General features: G+C 49.1%; 3 protein-coding genes across 3 annotated transcripts in view; all 3 read right to left on the bottom strand.

The window, feature by feature from the left end:
• Positions 1-21,037, bottom strand: part of HOXA3 (homeobox A3) — a 44,774-nt gene that overhangs the window by 15,240 nt on the left and 8,497 nt on the right. The window contains exons 2-3 of the mRNA XM_049714772.1: positions 17,088-17,191; positions 3,813-3,992 (exon numbers count right to left, since the gene is read on the bottom strand). Of these exons, the coding sequence (XP_049570729.1) occupies positions 3,813-3,992; positions 17,088-17,107 (200 nt within the window). The 5' untranslated portion in view covers positions 17,108-17,191. The remainder of the gene's footprint in view (positions 1-3,812; positions 3,993-17,087; positions 17,192-21,037) is intronic.
• HOXA4 (homeobox A4) lies at positions 5,672-7,765 on the bottom strand. The gene is made up of 2 exons (XM_004265661.3): positions 7,061-7,765; positions 5,672-6,508 (listed from the first exon to the last, which is right to left on the bottom strand). Exons 1-2 carry the CDS (start codon positions 7,686-7,688, stop codon positions 6,156-6,158), a joined length of 981 nt encoding a protein of 326 aa, XP_004265709.1. The 5' UTR covers positions 7,689-7,765; the 3' UTR covers positions 5,672-6,155.
• HOXA5 (homeobox A5) lies at positions 18,058-21,003 on the bottom strand. Its single transcript, XM_004265662.2, has 2 exons — positions 20,080-21,003; positions 18,058-19,087 (listed from the first exon to the last, which is right to left on the bottom strand). The coding sequence occupies exons 1-2, from the start codon at positions 20,972-20,974 to the stop codon at positions 18,837-18,839; spliced, it is 1,146 nt and encodes a 381-aa protein (XP_004265710.1). The 5' UTR covers positions 20,975-21,003; the 3' UTR covers positions 18,058-18,836.

Genomic DNA, 21,037 nt, shown 5'->3' with positions numbered 1-21,037 from the left:
ATTTTCTTTTGCTAACAAAGGGAAGCCTTGTCTGGGAGCATTCAATCACGGACTCTCCTGAAACCTCACTAATAGTGTTCATTTCTGTTTGGCGCGAAATCAGATTCCAGCTCAGCCCATGGGCTGGGGCAGTCTTGTGAGGTTTTGTCTTCTGGTTCATTAAAGCCCTGGGGCATCCTTTCTCGGTCCCAGTGGGCTGGCGGGACCACCACAGTGCCCAGTCCCTCAGAGTAGGCCAGTTATGGTTTCTGGAATTGGGGGAAATGGGGAAGGATGCGGGCATCAGACAATAACCGATCTGGGGGCCCTACCCAGGCTCCCTATGCACAGCAGCCACGAGCCGCTCCAGGCCCTAATTCCGCTGCTGCCTCATTCCTTAAGATATCTGCAACCCTCTCTTGCTCTCTAACTACCAAATGGTCAGCCAACTTTCAGGGGATGGGGGAAGACTCTGAGGAGGGACAAAGAATCCTCCTGTGCGTTGGGTTCAGGCTTGGAGAAGTTCTTTGCTGGGCTGGGACTCTGAGGGCCGGTTGCTTCCACAGCTCTGTCCCTGCCCCACTATCCCTTCACCCAGGCCTGGGTGGCCTCCCCACACTCCAGCCTGCCTAAATTAGCCCCAGTGGCTGTCCCGCGTCCATGCAATCCTGCTGATAGTGCCAAGAGAGGCTACCAAATAGCCGGTAAGTACCCTGACCCTCAGGCTTCAGGGCTCTCTAGCACACTGAACAAGTGGCCGCACACCAGCAGGTAGCTGCCCTCTGCCACCACCTCGACCTGCAGGCCCCATTGTCCGTCAAGCACTTGGGACTCAGAATCCATGCTGGGCCCTTTCTCTTGTTCAAACTTGCCCTCTATGTCCCCAAAGGGAGCGCCCCCTGGCCTTGGGGATCCTGGCCTGACCCTGAGCAAGGTGGGGCTTAGCTACCCTGCACATTACCACTCAGCTTAGCCCCAGAAGGATCTGCTGCACCACCATCCACCACAACACACATCCCCACCCCCTCACGCTTAGGAGTATTGTCATTATTATGGTGATCATTGTTGTTGCTATTTCCTTATCCCCAAGTCAAATATTCATGGCTGCTGTTCCACCATAAATCGTTCAGACTAATGAGTCACAAAGAGATGCTGCCCAGGTCTCTCCCTCTGCAATGGCCGCCACCACCGCGGCCTCTCTCTCCGCGTTTTTGGCGCTCGCCCGGCGCGGGTGATTTATGAACACCGGGAAAATTGGACAAAGCCGCGCGTCCGTTCTGTGGTATCTCTGCAGCCTTCCCCAGTGCGAATCAGAACATTACCAACTGTCTGCTCATCCGTCCCACTTCATCACCAAAGCCAAGATGTGACCGCAGAAATCCCAAGCCCGAACTCACGTTTGCCCGGGCGCGGCGCGCTCCACAGACTCGCAGAACCCCTGCAGGAAAAGCCCCAAGACCCAGCGTGGGCCCGCCAGCTCCGGTCCTGGCCGCTGATGGCCTCTTTCCACCACTCCTGAAGGAGTTAAAAAGCCTTTGGATACAAATCTGAGTATGTGTGCTTTTAAAAATCAAATAGGAAGTTGGGGGACTCACTTCTGAGAGATTCATTCCTAGTGAAGCCCTGACGACTCCGATCCATTCCTGACGATCCGCATTAATTATTTAATGAGTCACGTGACCACAAAGATTACAATTTCAATATCTCCCTCGAACAGCCGCTACACCTTTATCTGCTGCAACCAGGATCCTTGTTTAACTTTTTTAGCTCCCAGGCCTCCGAAACGCAGATGCCCGCTCCCAGGCAAGCCACCGCCATGTAAATCCCAGGGCCAGCCATAGTAGAATTAGTCATTCCAGGACTAGGAGAATTGTGGACAGTCAGGTGCCCTGATGTCGGTCCCCTCCTGAGCCCAGAGGTCAGCCCACCTGTCTCAGCGCACTGGCTAAAGCAGTTTGGTTACATGATTTCCCCAGCTGCTTTGGTGGTTCATCAGGCAAGAAGCCACCCTTCTGCCCTGGCCTCTGGACACCTGTGGCCCTCTGTTTCAAGTGTAAGCTCAGATGCATATGTCCATTCCAGGCTGCTGCAGAGAAAAGATATCTGTACACTTACCCCTACCCAAGGCGAGACCAAAGACTCTGTTCAAACTACACACTCATTAACATAAAGAACGTGAAGGGGAAGCGTTCAGCTGCCTCAGTTTCCTCATTGGTAAACTGAGAAGACTGAACCAAAACGGCCTCCAGATCTCTTTTGCCCTGGACATCCTTTCAATCAGGGGATCTCTTTTAGCCCCAGGAATCAATCCCAGAGAGGGTGGGACTGGCCTGAAAGCAGGGGTGGGGGAGAGGGGCCCCCATGAGTTTGGGGCCTTGAGAAGAAGAGATGCCAGAGTTCCAGGACTGAAGTTTCAGACTAGAATGTTTCACAACAGCGCCAGCAGCCTCCCTGATGCTATCAAGGAGTTAGAACACACTCTCTTCCTCCTCCTTCCCAGCCCCTACTCTTTGAGAGAGGAAGCAGTTATTCTTGGGCCAGTGTATAATATAGACAAGGGGCAACAGGAGCAGCTGCTGGGAAAGGTGAGCCTGTGTTCTTCAATACCAGCCCACAGCTAGGGATGCAGAGACCAAGAGAGTACAAAGAACAGCCTATTGCCTGCACAGAACCAACGCATTCACACAGGAAGTCCCAGGTTTCTGTTTGCTACAGTGATTCTTCGGGGTTTTTCTTTCTTTCCATTCCAAAGAGCCGTGGATATGTTTCTATGTTGAAAGGGCTGTAGAAAAGGCAGTGGTGAGAAAAGCAGCACAGATTGGAAGCTCAGGGAAGCAGGGGGACAGAGGAGAGATGGTGATACTCATCCCATGGGGAGGAGGCTGAGAAGTGGGGGGAATGTGGGCACCCTGGGACAGGTGAATACAAAGTCAAAGATGCTGTGTGGAGGGCCCACTCTCCATATATCTAGGTAATCTTCCCAGGAGGTCCATCCTGGGTATTAAGTACTCTACTATGCCTGTCACAGTTGAATTCCTGCTGTAATAAAACACCGGGTATATCGTAGATTTCAGCAAAACTAGGAAAGAGAGCCTGAAAAGTGCCATCTCTCTTCACGGGGGAGAGTGTTAAGTACTTAATTCAAACTGTGACCATTAAAGTGTCTCCTATCCGATTAGGTTGATTTCAGATGTTGACAAAACTTTTATCTCCGGAGTCATGCACAGTGTGGCTCTGTGACTAAGGCAGATGAGTGTGTGTTAGAGGGAAGGAGGGGAAAAGAGAGAAAGAAGAGGGGAGCATGTATAAGGGTCATTTTTGTAGGAGGCTTACAGAGCTTACGCAAAATACTGTCTTTAAAGGCCAAGGGTTTGAGGGGCCAGTAGGGTCCGCTTTAAAAAAAAAATTAATGAGATAGAAAATTTGTCCTCTGGGTGAACTCTTATGGTTGCCCTAGCAAGGGGCAGACAATGAACGATTTTGAAGCACAAAGTGGGATTTTCTAAGCTGTTATAACAAACTCCCTTAAAGACCAAATCTGAAGCAGGCAAAACACTTGAAGAAATGACATAATCATTTGGATCATTGTGGGTAACTTTGGCTTTGTAAAACTTACCAACACCTTAATAATCAAGACAGCTTGGGCAAAAACTACCATTTTGTTCTGGGATATTAGAAAGACAATCTCGATCCTCTCTCTTTTTTTCCTGGATAGATTTAGAGTAAGTGAAAGAAAGTTACCCCTTCCACCCCTATACAAGTGCCCCCAGTATGAAGCTAATGAATGCCCCCGTACCCCTCCTTCCTCACCAAGGAGAAATATAAGAATTTACCTTAAATGATGATAATCTGCCATTCGAGGTTTTGCAGCTCGACACTCAATTTCCACCAAGAGTCTAGGCATTTTTTGAGCAGACAGCCAAGATGCTGAGTCTTTGCCCGAGACCACATTATTTTCAAGAAGATCCCTCGCTTCTCCACAGACTTTTCCCAGAGAATGCCTTTCAGAATTGCTGTTGAATTACAAAGAAGTATTTATTGTATGAGGTGATTAATGATTCCTGGGGAAATTGCTATTTTCAGCGTGATTTAATTGTGTTTTACAAGTGAGTGTAGTAGGGGGAGGGTTAATAAGTTTTAGCAGCAGTTGCAGGGCCTCCAGAAACCCCTGGCACCCGTTGGCACCTTATAAAATGCACTTTATGCCAGGTTTGGCCTGACCTGGGAAGAAGTGTATTTGTTTGCCCCTGAATTTTCCTGGGGAGAGGAGGTGGCCCCTCAGAGACTGGTGTCCACTTTCCTCTCAGATCTGGTTTGCTCCCAGATAGAGAACAATCACCCTTGCCTGTTATCACACACAGAGCAGCCGAGGCGAAAGGGGTAACAGCACTGACTACTGGCTAAGGATGGTTAGCCTCTGATGGGAAAACGTGTTTAAAAATCCTCTGATACTGCAGAGGTAGGTGAGTTCCCCCCTCCCATCTCTGCTAAAATTGTTACATGAACTAAAAACTGCACTCATTCAAAGCCAGGTTACAGTTCTAATATTTGGGGGCTAGTGGCTGTTGGTTTTCTGAATCTTGTTGCAGAGTACTCCCTTCAGTGACAACCAAGTCTAAATCCTCTTTTACTAATTTGTAAATCAGTAAACAAATACTAGGGCTATGAAGATTGAGAATGGGGTTTGAGTTCAACCTTCTGAGTCTAGATCTCTAGGTTGCGCAGAAAGATCCAGGAGCATTTGAGGAAGGCGACCCTAGTTCAGAGATTGGCTTTCTTCCAGCACTTAATACTCCCAGGTCTACCTTGCTTAAGGTGTCATTATGCTTTTTCTTTCCTCAGAAGAAACTCTGGAGGGTGTACTGGGAAAATTCAGTTTATTTTGAAAGCTCCTGCTTCAAAAAAGAAAGAAGAAAAGAAAAAGAAACAAACAAACAAAAATCCCAAGCTGTAGTTAGTGAAGAAGAGAACCTTATAAACAGCCACGAAACAAAAAGCAATCTCAACTCTTCGCACAAACTAGTTTTTATCTCCAGGGAAACAGAAAGATTAAGCGTGAAGGTGCAATAAATACCAAAGAGACCACTTCTTTCCAAGTGTGCTCAGAGTTCAGCATGTAGAACAGCTGCAGAAAGTCCTGGGCCCACAGCACTGCGCAGTTTCACCTTTCATTGCAGAGAAGGACACGTTTCTATGCCTTACAGAGACTTGAAGCCTGAAAGCCTGGCCAAGTTTGGGAAGAGGAGCCCTCTCAGAGCTCAAGAGCCTTCCTGCTCTTTGGAACTTTTCCCACAGTGGGTCAAACTTGACAAGAGTTCAGCTCAAGTTGAACAAATTATGTGAGCAGTTAGTCCAAGTGAATGCAACTCAAGCCATCTACAGGAATTTTACATGCAAGGTCAACCATTTCAATTGAGATAATTTTTTTAAAATTAAAAGTAGGAAACACACAAATATGTCTCAGAACTTTGTTTTTTAAATGGAGTTTATTCTTAGCACATGTCTTTCTATAGAGCCACACCACAATTTGTAGAGTTGCACATGGGTCTAAATGCACTCTCCCTCCCCCAAGATAGTGCCTCAGAATAAGACAACAATATCTCCACAACAATATTTTAAATAAATGAAAGGAAAGGAAACTAACGTGTCACATCTACCATCAAGGTCTGTACATTTTGAGAAATAAATAATCTTGTGAGGTCCACAATGTCTACTCATTTATTCAGTTCGGTACAAGCTTGTATGAGCTGCCTTAATGAGGGAAGGGGAAATAAGGAAGATAGGAAAAGGGTCTGATTTCTTCTGCTTGCAACAAATATACATGTACACGTCCCCAGTCAGCATGGGTTGTGCGACTGACTTTAGCCATCTCAAAAGTATTTGATGCCAAGTGGTTCTTCTCAGATACCCAAACCTGGCAGCCTTGTTCAGGCCAGCAGGTTGTCCCACTAGTCAGCATCTTGGCCATTGTCCTCTCTTGGGCGGCAACCAGCTCACACTCTTACCCAGAAAATGTCTTCTTTTTATTATCCTTTTCACCTTTTATTATCCTTTTCACCAAGCTGAGTTTTGTTTTGGGGTCTGTTGTAGTCCAGATGGGGAGGGGAGGATGGGAAAGGGGCAGAAGAGGAAAGAAAAGCATGTGAGGGCAAGAACTGGTCTAGAGCTCTGGAAGATTATATGGAGGAGGGAATGGGCGTGGAGGCGCCCTGGTGGGGGTGAGGATGGGGGTGCGGGTGTGGGCTCTGAGTTTGTGGTTTCCCCGGTGGGCCTGCTGAGGCCGAGGCCGAGTTGGAGGATCGCATCTTAGTGTTGGGCAGTTTGTGATCTTTCTTCCACTTCATCCTTCGGTTCTGAAACCAGATCTTGACCTGGCGCTCGGACAAGCAGAGCGTGTGGGCAATTTCGATGCGGCGACGCCGGGTCAGGTAGCGGTTAAAGTGGAACTCCTTCTCCAGCTCCAAGACCTGCTGCCGGGTGTAGGCGGTTCGGGAGCGCTTGGGCTCCCCTCCGTTATAACTGGGGTTGACTGAAAGCCCATAACCCCGAAGGAGAAAGCCAAGGAGGAGGGAGTGGAAGAGAAGGAAAAGAGGAGGAAAGAGAAGGTGGGGTGGGGGAAGAGCAATTGGACATCATCATTATATAATAACCTGACACCAAGTTCACGCAAGATACATAAAACGGCAAAGAAAATGTTTCACAGGCTATTGACAAGGGAAACACCCGAGAGCCATAAAGAATAGTGCTGGGCATTGGGGCTGAAGAAAAGCTTCAAAGACACATGGCCTGAAGCCTCTGCCAGGGCAATTAAATTTATGGGGGCTATAATTACTGCCCTAACAGTTTGGCGTCTCGTAAATCTCCCGATAAAGGGACCCCGGGTACAAAAGGATTCTCACGTTGGGATCAGGCGGCTGGCTGGCGGGCACACACCCACATCCCACTGTAGCTAGAGCCAGCTGGGGGCTCCCCTCCCGAGGCCCCCAACCCCTCGGCCTCTCCCCACGACCCCCACCCCGACCCTGGAACCCGGGCTCGGTCCCAGCCCACCCTCCCGCGCCTCCCCAGCGGCGCCACGTACCGGCGCTGACATGGATCTTCTTCATCCAGGGGTACACCACGGGCTCCTTGCCCTTCAGGCCCAGCGGGCTCTTGTCGCCCAGGAGCAGCGGGCACGCGGGGGCGCTGCCCTCTGCCGGGACGCCCGGGGTGGCGGGAGCCGCCTCGCAGCGCCGCGGGGGCGCGGAGGCAGCCGCACGATGCTGCGGGGGAGACGGCGGCGGGGGCTGCCGCCCGGGCGGCATGACATGGCTCACATGCAAGCCGTGCGCGGGACCCTTGGCGTGCGCCGGGGGCTGCTCGGGCTGCGGCGGCCGCCCGGGGCTGGCGCTGCCGCGGTAGTCATAGGGGTAGGCGGTGTCGGCGGCACCGTGCGCGGGGTAGAGCGCGGCTGCGGGATAGGAGGCCTCGCGGGCGGCCCGCGGCGCGTAGTAGGAGGCTGCGGACTCTCGGCTGCCGCCCGCGTGGGGGAGCTGGGGCTGCTGCTGCGGCAGGTGCTGGGCCGCGGGCACTGGGGGCTGCTGGTAGCCCGGGCCCCCGCCAGGGCCGCCGTCTCTGCCGCCCGGGCCGCTGTGCTGCGCGTACTCCTCGAAGGGAGGGAACTTGGGCTCGATGTAGTTGGAGTTTATCAAAAACGAGCTCATGGTCATTAATTTGTGAAGTGCAAAAATACTAATTTTTCTCGCGTTGTCGTTTTTCTGGGCTCGCCGAGGCCCCTCCCCCTCCTGCCTCGCTTCCCATCCCCCCTTTCCCCCGCTCCCTTCCCCTCCCCCGCTGTCAAGATCCCACCCCTCCCCCTCCCCCCTCCCTCCGCCGCCGACGCCACCAAAGTTCGCGCCGCTCCTCCCCCGCGGCTCGCCGCGCGCGCGCGCGCGCGCGCGTGCGTCCCCGGTCTCGGCCCCGCGCGCGCCCCGCCCAGTACCGCCACGTGACCCGCCCCCGCCAATGTGCGCGCCGCGCGCGCGGACCCGGATCAGGAAGCGCGCGGGCGGGTGATGGATGCTGCTGTCCGGCTCCAGGAGGAGGGAGGGAACTGGAGCTTTGGGCGTCCAAACCCCCAACTTTGAGTTCCGCTGGGAATTCAGGGCCCGCAGTCTTCTGGTCCTCTCGGATGCCCAGACCGAGCCCTATGCGTGCCCTACTCTGGCCTAGGCCTCGGGGCAGACAGGCGGCCGCGGCCCAGCGTTGACCTCGGGGCCCAGCCTAGCTTGGCCTGGCGTCCTCAAGGGTTCGAGGCCGCCTGGGGGAGGGAATGGCGTCGGGACCAAGGGGGTATTCCGGGTTTTATCCTGGCCGGGGAATAAAACGAATGAGGCTAACAGACCGGTTTTCTCACCAGCTGATTCCCTTCCGCACATCATGCCCGCCGCGTCCGCGCCCAACGTCCCCAGTTTGAGAAGCCAGGCAGGAGCGAAAAGGGTGGGTGGGTGAGCAGCTGAGAGAAATCGGCCCCTGGATGTAAAGCAAGGCAATTCCAATACAACCGGATGAGCACTTTTCATTTTTTCTTTCTTTTAGAAGCAGAAGATACTTGGTTTTTTACCTAAAAAAAAAAAAAAAGCGAACAACCTTCCTAATAGCATCTCATTTGATGGAGGTGTCGATTCAGAATGAAACATGCTCCAGTGTAGTAGGTGCGATTGTGAGAAAATGGCCCAAGGGCGGGGAGGCATAAGAGCGATGATGCCGCCACAAAATCGAGCGTTGAGACCAACAACTTCCTACTTCAGAAAAATCTCCAAACAAAAACAAACTAAGGATAGCATAGGCACTGTGCCGAGGGGTCTTTTCCCGCTAAGAATTTTGTTTTGTCTTTTAGCTGTTGCTTTTCCAGGCTGTATCTGAGGCTAAAGTTATATTTAAGGACGGTCTATAATTTCTGGATTGCTGAAAATTAGCATATTAATGATGTCAGTAGCTCTGGAAAGTGGGGAGAGAGGACTGTTGTCTGCCATTTGGTAATTGAAATTTGATGGGTAAACTAATTATCATTATTAACAAATAAATTACTTATTAATTCCACCTAATGTTGATCTTCAAAGTAAATACTGATGCCTTACTCGTTGTGTGTACTTTCCCTTTCCTTTTCTGAGTGACAGACATACCTAGATCCTCTACTTTTCAGCCTAGATTAAAGCAGTGCGTTTAGCTAGCATAGTCACCATTCTAAAAACTTTCATATTGGCATGTAAAGCAAGGATTTTTCAGCTGGTGTACCCTAGTTGATTTTTCAAAGAGCAATATAAACTGCCTTCTCACAACTGAGTCTGAAACGCAGGCAAGGAGAGTCATAGCCTAAGCCTGGAGACACTTCAAAACGAATGTGAATTCTATCTTCATTTATATCGGTTACTCATATGAGTTACTAAATGCTGGAATATATCCATTTGATGGATAGTCATTTAATGCTTAGCCACATAAAGCCCATTATATGGTACTAATCTTTAAACTAATTTAGGGAAAGAGGTTAAAAAAGGGATCATGTTAGCTTTCTAACTGCAATCACCCTGAAGTGGTACAAAGAGGTTTTCCACATTGGATGTGTGTCTGTGAAGAGTGCTGTCCATTGACATGGCACACCCTGAAAATTTTTAAAAATGAAATCTAAGCCACAGACAGAAATCAACGCTGAGTGTCAATCTTTAGACATTCTCTCTAGACTCTCTAGCCTGTGATAGCTGCCTAAACCAATATCTCTCTACAGCAAGAAAAAATAGTATATACCTATGTGTACTATATAACATGAATAATATGTACATACATAAAGTAATTAGCAAAACTGGGCTCTCTAAGCTTCTGGGAAGAAAAAACATGACAAGGAAATTTTGCCTCCCTCCTCGTGTCATCAGACTAAGGTCTTAACCATGTCTGTTCAATATTATTTACAGACACTAAAACACAAAATTCATGTTGTTTAGCCTCAGAACCTTCTACCGAGCTTCTATTTTAAAGTATTAACGAGGCTCGGGCACTGTTTTGTATACGGTTAACCTAAACGAGTTAACTGCGCCTGTGTTTCATGTGGTTCTATTACTTTAGGAAGATGGGCTTACACAGAATCCCCCCAAGGCCTGTAACTTGTCTTTGTGGTTCGTATCATAAACACAAACGAAGCCAGGACCACCAAGTGTTATCTCACACACCGACATTTTGACATTTTACTGCAAGATTTATGGCTGTAATAAACAATCTCAGTACCTTTTCTGATCCTTCCACAATCTCTCTTCGCAAGCCATAGCATCATTCCATTGAATCAAATAATCTTTGGAAAAGCAAAACAAAGAAAACTCTTGCCTTCATATGCGATCCAAGACACCAAAGTAAAGCCAGGAAGAAACTAACTCAATTAATAAATAAACTGAGGTTTACCAGCAGCGCCTTGTCCGAAAAAAGATGGGATGCCCTGAAATCGAGCAGAGAGGGAGTGTGCTAATCTTCGCACGCCAACTGGCTCCAGTCCCAAGCAGGGTGAAAGCGTTATCCTTTTCTTGGGAAACTGGTAAGCACATTTGCTCATTTCCACGTGCAGGGATAACATATATTCCCAACAAAAGCTTTCTTAAAGTCCCATTAAGTGAAATAACTTTTCATCATGTCCTCGAGTCCCAGATGGAGAAGGAGAGTGAAGGGAGTCCAAGGGAGAGGGAGGGCGAGAGGGGGGCAGTGTTTTGCAGCCTAGTTTGAATCTGATTTGAATCATTTTGAATATATTTGGAACAGCCTTCCCTCTTGAATGCAGCCCTGTCCCAAGTTTCAAAGTGACCGAACAGTGACACCGTGCGCATTTTGTTTCTTATTAATCTTACACATTGACAGTCTTTGTTAAATCACAAGGCGCGCCCTTCACCAGCCGACATTTTCATATTTGTTAGACGCGCTGACCTGAAGTTCACCTCGGCCTTGGACTTTGCGCCTCTAAAAGGTCTATACCATGTCTTTTAGAGAGTGGGTGCTTTGCCCAGGTCACTCCTTCTCAGGGAAAACCAAGGCCGGGGGAGCAAAGGAAATGTAAACGTTATGGAATGTATTGACTGTATTTGTCCTTTGTTCTCTAGAGCGAGAGTCCCCCAGACTGACTGTTCGCTGTCTGAAGCACATCTCTGGAGGGCACGGGAGAAGGACTGAATTTCAAAATGCCTGATGGTGGCATTTGAGGGCTTCCCCCACCTACAGTCGGCATAGGATTTTAGAGAAGCAATACTTTATCAGCCATTTGACCAATTAACTGTTTGGGGGTAATTTCCTTATAGAAGTTTATACTAATGAACACAACCCAGGCATAAGGCATATGAAATTCATATCCGGATTAGACATGAATTTTAACCAGGATTGTGTGAGAGGCCTAAAGATTAAAATCCTCCAAATAAAGAAAGTAAGCACTCTAAAAGCAATAACTTCTGCAGGTACATTTTCTTTGAGTTGAAAAACTAGCTAAGAGGTGTCTGTGATTATTGACGCTGACATGTTCCTAAGGTGTGGCGCGTTTTTAACCAATAACACGATAACAGGGTTTTCTCAAAGAGACGCATAATTGTCTTGGTGACTAATGGGGGGGGGTTCCGTTTTCTTCATTTCACTGGCCCAGATGTGGTGAAGTGTTCGCTGCTGTAACAGCAGTCACCACAGTTGTTCCTTTTCCTCTGTTCTCATCTGGCACACCCCCATTTGGCTTCAAGCTCTTGGCCAGAGTGAAAACTTTACACATTGCACAGTGAAAGCAACCTGACTACTTCCACAAAGGCAGTGTTTGGGAAATATTTGCTCTTACCCCTGAACATACCTGGCACCAGCAAATCTAATCAAGCAGACTATAGTGGGATGATCTTAAATGTCCCTGTAAGGGTCTACATTTTGAGTAGTTGAATTAGTTTATCTCTAAAATTAAAAGAAAAACCTAGAAAAAAATGTCATCTTTCTCTTTTCTGTTTCCCTACACGAATTACTTGAAGATCAATACACAGAAAAGGAAAATACGTCCCCCAGAAAATAGATGCTAACGGTACCAACACTTAACGTTAATATAGGTGCATGAAAAATAAAATATTGTTTAGCTCTCCAGTTGCAGTGCACACACAAGGCATGGTTCCAGTAGGCTTCCCTCACACACTATTCCCTTTCTTTTCTACTCTCCCGCCCTCCCTCCTTAGCTTGCTTCCCCTCTCCTTGGCTTTCATTCCAAATGTATTTTTAAAGAGTATTTTCTGGAGAATAGAAGTCTGTCACTGTGGTCTTGAGAAGAGGTCTGGCATTTGTGGATTCTACCTTCCTGCTTAAATGGCGTATTCTTTACAGTTTATTCACCCATAGATTGTAGCATTTCTCTTACATTCAGTGTAGGGTTCACAATAAACATAATGAAAAACTTTCAACAACAGGAATATTTTCCTGGTACCAATAAGCATTTTCTCACTGGTGGAGGGGGTAGAGGAATCCTGCCCCTTTCCGGAGGGTTTCCACTTCCTTTCTCCCCTTCCCAGCTCTTTGCATTTAGTGGGTGGCAGTTTCAGAAAAAGCATTCTGTCCTTGAAAATTGCAAAGGATACACTTTGCAAGAAGTGCCTGTGTTTGCCCTTGTTCTCACACACTTTAGGGATCATTAAAGGTACTAAAAAGGAAAAAAACTGGCCAATCAAAATCACAGTTTTCAAATAAAGGAAGTTTCCTGCCCGATCTCTTTCCTTTGAAGGTATGATGGAACATTGGCAACTTGCTACATTATTTCTAAAGGTCCACTGATGAGTTTTGAGCTTTTTTATTTTGTGACAAACGCACAAACAGACTCCTGGTTCTCCAGCATCTAGGGTGTTGGTGCTTCAATAATCTATGCCTATTTACCTGCTGCTATTCCCTTAGAATGGGAGCGATAATTCAAGATGAAATACAGCATGTATTAGTCTTGAAAAGAGGAATTTTCTATCCTTTCCTTCGTAATTGAGGTCATTCAACCACTAGGGTTCACCTGGAGTCCATACCGTGATACACGCGTCACTCTGAGCCATTTTATCTTTTGTGCTGATAGTCAAGATCGCAACTCTAACATTGACATCAAACTCTGTCTGGGCAGATGACGAAGAGCGCTGCACAACGTAAACTTTTGACCCTCAACTTTTTGACCTGCAGTTACAACCACAAAGATACACAAAGCTGTGCCTCTTCTTTCAAGGGGAAGCCCCCCACCCCAGGAGCTCAGGGATGCCCTGCTTCTGCCACCGACTTTTGGAGTAAGAGGGTGAATTGGATATTTTTGTGTGTTTGTGACTGTATTTCCTGTCAAATCAGCCTCCTACCTCCTTTTGTCGTCACTTAAATAGGAATGAGATTATTATAAAATCACTCATCATTACATTTACAAGGAAAATTTGGAGTAGGAGGCTTTTGCGAGGGGAACCTCGTAAAAAGCGAAAGAAAAGAAAAGACGGGGAGTAAGCAGGCAATGGAAGTGGGAGACTTTTCCTTTATTTAAAAATAAAGACGCAGCCCTAATTGTTGGGAAAGCTGGCCCAGGCAGGAGAGTTGACTGTGAACTTGTACTAAAGCGTGCTCTGCTGGCGATTCCTAGGGTGTGCAGATTTATCTTCTCTGCATTTACTTAACCCGGCAGTGAACTGCACGGGCGTCATTTGTTAGGCGATGACAGACTTCACCTCCAGCAAGGGCTGCTTCACAAAATCGCAATAATTACCCAATAACCTTCATAACAAATATTATTATTGAAAAGACCGGTTTGTGGGGAAGGGAACTGGTGGGAGAAAGGCAGCTTTCTTTGCAAAAAAAAACACCAAATAAAACCGTCCTAGGCAGATCTTTCGGTTCTGGGGTTTAGAGTGGCTAGGACTGTGGCTCCCCTCTCCTATGTGGGTGGGAGCCTAGGCAGACCCCCTCAGCCCTGTCTGGAAGCCCCGATTATAGTTTTGTCATTGTCTAGAAAGAAATTCTGCCTTAGAAGCCAAAGGGATGGCGCCCACAACGTTCTGCACTCTCCATGGTGGGCAAACCTCGGACAGACTCCAGAGCGAAGGTGGGGGAGAGCCTTTGCGGGGCATCTTTCAAGCTAAAAGGATTGTTTTCCTCTTTAATAGCCTATCTTTCAGGATGTAATTTGCTCTCCCCTCACTAGTTGTTTGGATATAATACTCTTCACATCTCAACAAATGAACATGACTCCGTTTCTGGTAGAAAATTCTGTCTTGCTCTCCCAGAGCTGCCAACAATGAAGCGGGGGAAAGAACAGGGGGGAAAAAAGGAATCTTGGCATAAGGTTGTGAAATTAGAGCATGGAAACCCTAACAAACCCCTAAGTAAGTGTGACCAGAAGCTTCCTATTATATTTATAGTTCAGGAAATATTGTCTCTTCAGCTTGTAGAAACAAACGGGGCCTGGCACATTTCGGATGCCTTCTCCTTTTACAAAGCTAGGAGCACAGACAAACACTTCTGCCACCAGCTGAGGCTAGATGTCTTCATAAAACCCTTAGTGACAGAGATTTTTTTTCCTAAGTAAGTTCCTCTGCAAAAGCAACCCAAAAGAACGCACGAGAAAAAAAAAACTTATCTACAAAATGAGCAGATAACCAGCCATCCTCCTCACTATGCTTCCTATGAAAATAGGAAGAGAGAAAAAAATTCCTCCAATAACGCTCACATAGGTCTGACTGGATGCTGTATTTTTTTAAAGTCAGTTAACCGCATGTGAGTTGGCCTGCCGTCTTAAACTCTAAAGTTTTATGATGATTACAACAGACAGAAATAAGCAAGCTGACAATATTTATAGCCTGTAATTTTTTTAATGCTTGGGAAAGATTCCCCCATATTGTGTGATGCTAATCCAAGAAACTTTCTGCCCATTCCCATACCCAGAGTGGGACGTGACCACAGAGGTGGTGTGGACACTTCTTCCAGGCATGTTACTCAAATGAACCTGCCAGCAGCTCTATCACTCTTTTTTTCTGCCACTAATTTTAGTCACCAAGAAGTCACTCAATCAAGATCACCAAATGAATAACTAAAATAAAACCTTAACCCAGTATTTTCCAGTAAAGAATCTGAAACTCAGAGCAGCAGAAGAAAGACTCCAGAATTCTCACAGACATCTAAAATAATAAAAGAGAACCCAAATAAAGTTTATATTCTGGTTGCCACTAAGATGCAGACACATCTTCCTGAGTGCTGAACTGCTCTCAGGAAATGCTCACTTTAACAGGTTACACAAAACGACCTCAGGGATTTGCCTTGCCACTATTCAAGAGGAGTGGGACTTGTGGGAGGGTTTCGATTTTTCAAAAAACTTCCCAGGTTTTGCTTTCTGAACCTCTGACTTTGGGGACATCTGTTGGACTTATGTTGAGTGTAAGTGGCCTCTGCACAATAAAGTTTGTGGAAATTCCAACTCTACACTTTAAATGTTTTCACTTTAAGGACTTACTAAATATCTTTACCAGTTAGCACTTGCAGAAAACCACCTAGCTAGCTCCTAAGGAGAAAAGCATTTGGAGACAGAAGATCCCATTTTTTGTTTCATTTCTGAGTTGGAGGATTTGGCTTAGTTCTTCATACAGGATGGGGGAAATCTGCTAGATCCCTTGTGGGTACCCATTCAGAGAAAGACCCCAGAGCAGGCCACAGGGTCCCCAGTCATGGCTTTGCCACTGAAGAATGTAGAGGGTTGGGGCCAGAAAGGGTGGCTGAGACCAAGCTGGAATTGTACCTAGGAAAAATCTATCTCACCCATTGGTGCAATATTGGGGACTGTTTTGGAAATCATAGATTATGTAAATTTCCTGGGATCAAACAGAAAGAGCAACTAACAAAAGAAAGGCGGAAATCTCCTACTGACAAACGACCTATTTCTTCCCTAAACTACCCTTTATGATGTGTGTGGAAAAACAACCTAATGGTCCTGGGGACTTTTAAGTTGGACATTGAAGACACCTCGATTTCCCCCCAAACTTCAGGGCACAGTTTGGAAGAAAGAATTTGCCTGTATATTGAGGGGGAATAAATTAATCTTTAGTGCTATCTAGGGAGATGCCTAAGTTGCCTTTTGAGGGTCCTGTGCATAGATTTTAAATTCTACAAAAGGAGAGGAAAAGGAAAGAAGAAGAAAGGCAAGGCAGAAGAAAAGAAAGCGCTGTAACGCCTTTCATTTAGCTTGGAGATTCAAAGACTAAAGTTAAATCCGGCCATAAAGTTTATTGCTTCAGACTCACAGGCTGGTGAGAACAGTCCCACCGAAATAAAAAGAACGTGCAAGCAAACAAGGTTCAGGGCCTGGTCCCTGGTGCGGGGGAGGGGGTGCTGAGCCCTCCCCCGCAAAGTGGGGACCCGCGGTCCCCAGCGTCCCGCGGGCGCCAGCGGCCTGGGCTCGGCCTGGCGACCCAGGGGCCCAGCCTAGAGGTGCCGCCCGCACCCGGCCGGCCTCTGCACCCTCGGGCTCTCCCGATCCAGCCTGCGACCCGGCCCCAAAGGCCGCCACCTCCGTTCAGTGCTGCCAAATGACCCCGGCCCGCGGAGACGTATTGCCACAGCCCCGTCAGAAATCCCGCCGGCGTCCGCCTCGGCCCTGCCCGGGCCTTTCTTTCAAACTCCCCAGCGCGCCCCAGCGCAGCGCGGCCTCGGCGCCCGCAGCCGGCGCCACCCCCCCACCCGGCTCCCAGCCCCCACCCAGGGCTCCGCAGACCCAGCAGAGCCCGGCCCTCCAGCCCCGGGATGGGGGCGGCCCTGCCCGGTCTCCGCATGCAGGCCTACTCGCACACAAAAATCATCTTTTTGCACGCCGGCGAGAGCAGCGGAAGTCATTAACATCCGCGCTGGTGCAGCAATTAAAGTTAGGCCCAGGGATGCGGCGCGGCCACAGGCGCTCTGCACCGTGGTGCCTCCGAAAGCTGGCTCTTGGCGCTCCTAATTTGGGCAGAGGGAAAGTTTGCTCTCCCCTTTGGAATTCCGAGGCAACCTCAGAGTTATTGAACCAGAGAGAGAGAGAGAGAGAAAGATCCAGAAAGAAAGTTTTCAGAGTACAAATAAACTTGAAAGCGCTCAGGGGGCGAGCTTACCTTAACTCGGAGGGAGCCATTTTTTCAGAGTTTTGAGAAACTTGCGGTCTGGACACTTCTGGACCTAAAATTGACAATTTGAATGGCCAGGTGGCACACGTAGCCTGCAAAAGAGTCAAATGGAGTGCAGCGTCAGTGAGATTATATGTTATGTGGTATATAATGTTGGATGTCAACTCCCCAAAACCATAAAACTTACTTTAATGGCCCCACGTGACGTTTTATAGCCAGTGAGCCGATCTGTCTGTGCTATGGATGATTTTACGATCTAATTCATAGACAAAACCCTATTCATTTGGCACCCAAATGTCATATAGCCGGAACTGGGGCTTATAAAGTTTACTGTTTTATAACTTTTTAAAGGAAAGACGGCATCAGTGTAAGCAGTCGGTAAATGTGCAAATCTCTAGTTGCGCTTTAGCTGCTCTGAGGAGTTTCCCAATCGAGCTAGGATGGGGTAAGTACCTTCGATTTGTAGCAAATTAATTATAGCAAAAGAAGCCAACTGGGTTCAGGAGGGCGAGGAGTGGGAAAGGGTGCCTGGCTGGGTTAAGGGCAGAGGGTCTGGGGGCCACAACTTGGCATAGCAGCCTCTTCAGCAAGTGGAGGCCTAGGATGGCCTTAGGAGAGAAGCGGCATCTGTGTGGGCCCCCGAGGGCCGCTAACAAAGCCCTGGGCTTTTTCTCCTTTCTCTCTCTTCCTCTCTTTTTCGTACCCATCAAGTTAACCTGGTTTCCTCAGAGACGGGCAGGTTGGACTCAGGCTTTGCAACCACCTAAAGCTTTTCCACCTTCTGCCCTGAACTCTCTGATGGGTCAGTTAGGGAGGCCACGGGTCAGGGTGTTGGTCTGAGGTCCCCTTGCACAGGCAGACTGCTCAGGTAGCCTCAGACTCACTGCCTCCCAGCACTGGACAGACAGACAGAAGAGCAAACAGAGCCACTTGCTATTTGGCACAAACCAGACCAAGAGAACTTACAATAGAAAGTTTATTTTTTGTTTCCAGTCAGTATTTTTTCCTTAAAAACAAATACAAAAAAAAAAAAAAGCTGATCACAGTTTGCTTAAACAGCCAGACTTGGACAATATTTGTAACTTTGTTCACAAAAACATACATCACTGAAGCTGCGCTTATAAGAGCCACTTCCAGAGTTCGTGCAAAGGGTCCTACAAAGGCACGCAGGGACACACCGCTCAGAGTCACAGTTTTCATCACAGAGTCACTAGTCACTACACGTCGAACAAGTTAAGTTGTGTCTCATCAAGTCACCTCTACAACAGCATTAATTACACAAGGAATATAGGTAGTTTGAATAAAAATATCTTTAACAGCTTGGAGCTATTGAGACAGGAACACTTCCACTCACATGCACAGTTAAACAACTGGAGTGCAACACACAACATTGGCACTAAACGAGGTCGAAGGGGGACTTTTTTGTGGTTTTTTTTCTCTTTTCTTTTTTTGTCATAGTTACTTCAAGTAACACAGCTTGCTTCATATAAATAAGTTAAAACATCTATTTTTTTTTCAAGACAAAGCCATTCAGGACAAAGAAATGAAGAGAAAGCAGATCTACTTATACAGGCGCTATAATGGCAATAAACAGGCTCATGATTAAAAGATGAATTAGGGCAACGAGAACAGGGCTTCTTCACAGAAGGAACACAAGGGAGTTTCAGAAAGTCACCTTAGGACTGACACTACGCGGGACCCGGCTAATACTGCTCAGTACTTTAAACGCTCAAATACTCAGGGGCGGAAGGCCCCTCCCGCCGCCGCCATGCTCATGCTTTTCAGCTTATTATCTTTTTTCCACTTCATTCTCCGGTTTTGGAACCAGATTTTAATTTGTCTCTCGGAGAGGCAAAGAGCATGTGCTATTTCAATCCTTCTTCGGCGGGTCAGGTAGCGGTTGAAGTGGAACTCCTTCTCCAGCTCCAGGGTCTGGTAGCGCGTGTAGGCCGTTCGGGCCCTTTTGCCTTCCGGGCCGCCTATGTTGTCTGCAACAGAAAAGTCAGCGGTTTAGCCACCCACTCCTCAGCCTCTGGCTACCAAAGTCCGCCAGCTGGACCAGCCAGGGTCCTGAACAGGGGAGAAAAGCTCAACAAGTCTCCCTCCTCACTCGCCCGCCCGCCCCTCCCGAATTTCCTTCCCTCTTCCTTTCTAGAGAGAAAACAATAAGATTTGGACTCTGGGAACAATCGGCCCATCCGAAGCTGGAGCCGCGTCCCGGACGATCCCCCGGCTTTCCCTCGCCCCTCTCTTGCCCTCTGGCCCTGCCCCTGGCGCCCTGAGGCGGGGCACAGCCCTCACAGGCTGCCCACCACCCAGAAACCCACCAAAGCAAGGCCCTTTTCTGTGCGCCCAAGTAGCCTCCAGATCACCCTCCCTTAAAGTTCCAGCCCCGCGAGCCGCCTCCTGTTCCAGCCTGCACGCTTGGGGCGCCTGCTTTCTTTTTCTTCCCTTTCCTTTCCTGCTCTCCCTCCTGCCCCCAAACTTCAGAATCCTGCCGGCTCTCGCCTCGATTATTCCCCCCACCAAGCCCCTTTTCGGGGACTCTAATTAGTAACGCTGTTTCCCCAGCGTAGCCCTCCTCATAAATTATCAGTCCTGACAAGCCCGATTCACGGCCCCTACTGCCATCCTCTACCTCTCTGCGCCCTGCTCGGCTGGCCTGACCCATGAGCGCGTTCCGAGGCGCTGGGGTTGGATATGTTTTTTTTTTTCCTTTCCCCCCTTTTCAACGTCTAAACTTGGCTAGCCAGCGGCCCCTTTCCCCGTATCTGTGAGCGCTGGGCGCTGCAGAAAAGAGAAGGAGGAAGAAGGAAGGCAGGGGAAGGAGAACGGCGGGGAGAGGCTCCACAGGGCTGGGAGAGGCGAAACCAGGACAGTGACGGGGAGAGAGAGGGCGGTAAAGGAGAGTGGGGGGGGGGGGGAGGACAGAGAGCCGCGCCCCCGCGGCCGCGTGGATTTAGGAAAAGACTGGCTTTACCATGACTTATGTGCAGCTTGCGCATCCAGGGGTAGATCTGGGGCTGGGCGGGCGGCGCCGGGCTCGGCTCGCTCTGAGCGCTCGCCTGCTCGCTGCTGGCGGGGGCGTCCTCCTCGGCTCCGGACGCCGTGCCAACCCCCTCTCTGCTGCTGATGTGGGTGCTGCCGGCGTTGGCCGAGGCGCCGCTGGAGTTGCCCAGGGAGTTTTTCCCGCCGTGGTGGCTGTCGCTGCCGGGCGAAGGGGCCACGGCGGAGCAGGGCAGCGGGTCGGGCGGAGGCGAGTGCGTGGACGTGGCAGGCTGGCTGTACCTGGGCTCGGCGGGCGCCGCGCTGGCGCTGGCCGCGTAGCTGCGGGCGCGCTCCCCGGAGCCAAAGTGGCCGGAGCCCGAGCGGCCGACGCTGAGATCCATGCCATTGTAGCCGTAGCCGTACCTGCCGGAGTGCATGCTCGCCGAGTCCCTGAATTGCTCGCTCACGGAACTATGATCTCCATAATTATGCAACTGGTAGTCCGGGCCATTTGGATAGCGACCGCAAAATGAGTTTACAAAATAAGAGCTCATTTGTTTTTTGATATGTGTGCTTGATTTGTGGCTCGCGGTCGTTTGTGCGTCTATAGCACCCTTGCACAATTTATGATGAATTATGGAAATGACTGGGACATGTACTTGGTTCCCTCCTACGTAGGCACCCAAATATGGGGTACGACTTAGAATCACGTGCTTTTGTTGTCCAGTCGTAAATCCTGCCTGATGACCTCTAGAGGTAAACTCGGGCACTAATGGGGGAGTTGGGTGGAGGCGAGAGGAGTGGCGCGCGCGCCCCAGGCGCGTGCCCGCCACTCGCCGCCGTCTTTCAGTCGGACTCGAGCGCCACCCGCTGGAGGCAGGGCGCATCCCTCCGCTTCCGACCCGGGGCTGCAAGGGCCGGGGTCGAATTGAGGTTACAGCCCATTATGG

This window comes from Orcinus orca, chromosome 9 (assembly GCF_937001465.1).
Source record: "Orcinus orca chromosome 9, mOrcOrc1.1, whole genome shotgun sequence".
In the NCBI taxonomy this organism is placed as follows: domain Eukaryota; kingdom Metazoa; phylum Chordata; class Mammalia; order Artiodactyla; family Delphinidae; genus Orcinus; species Orcinus orca.
The sequence above is the reverse complement of the archived record's forward strand: the minus strand, read 5'-3'. Positions and strand labels throughout refer to the sequence as shown.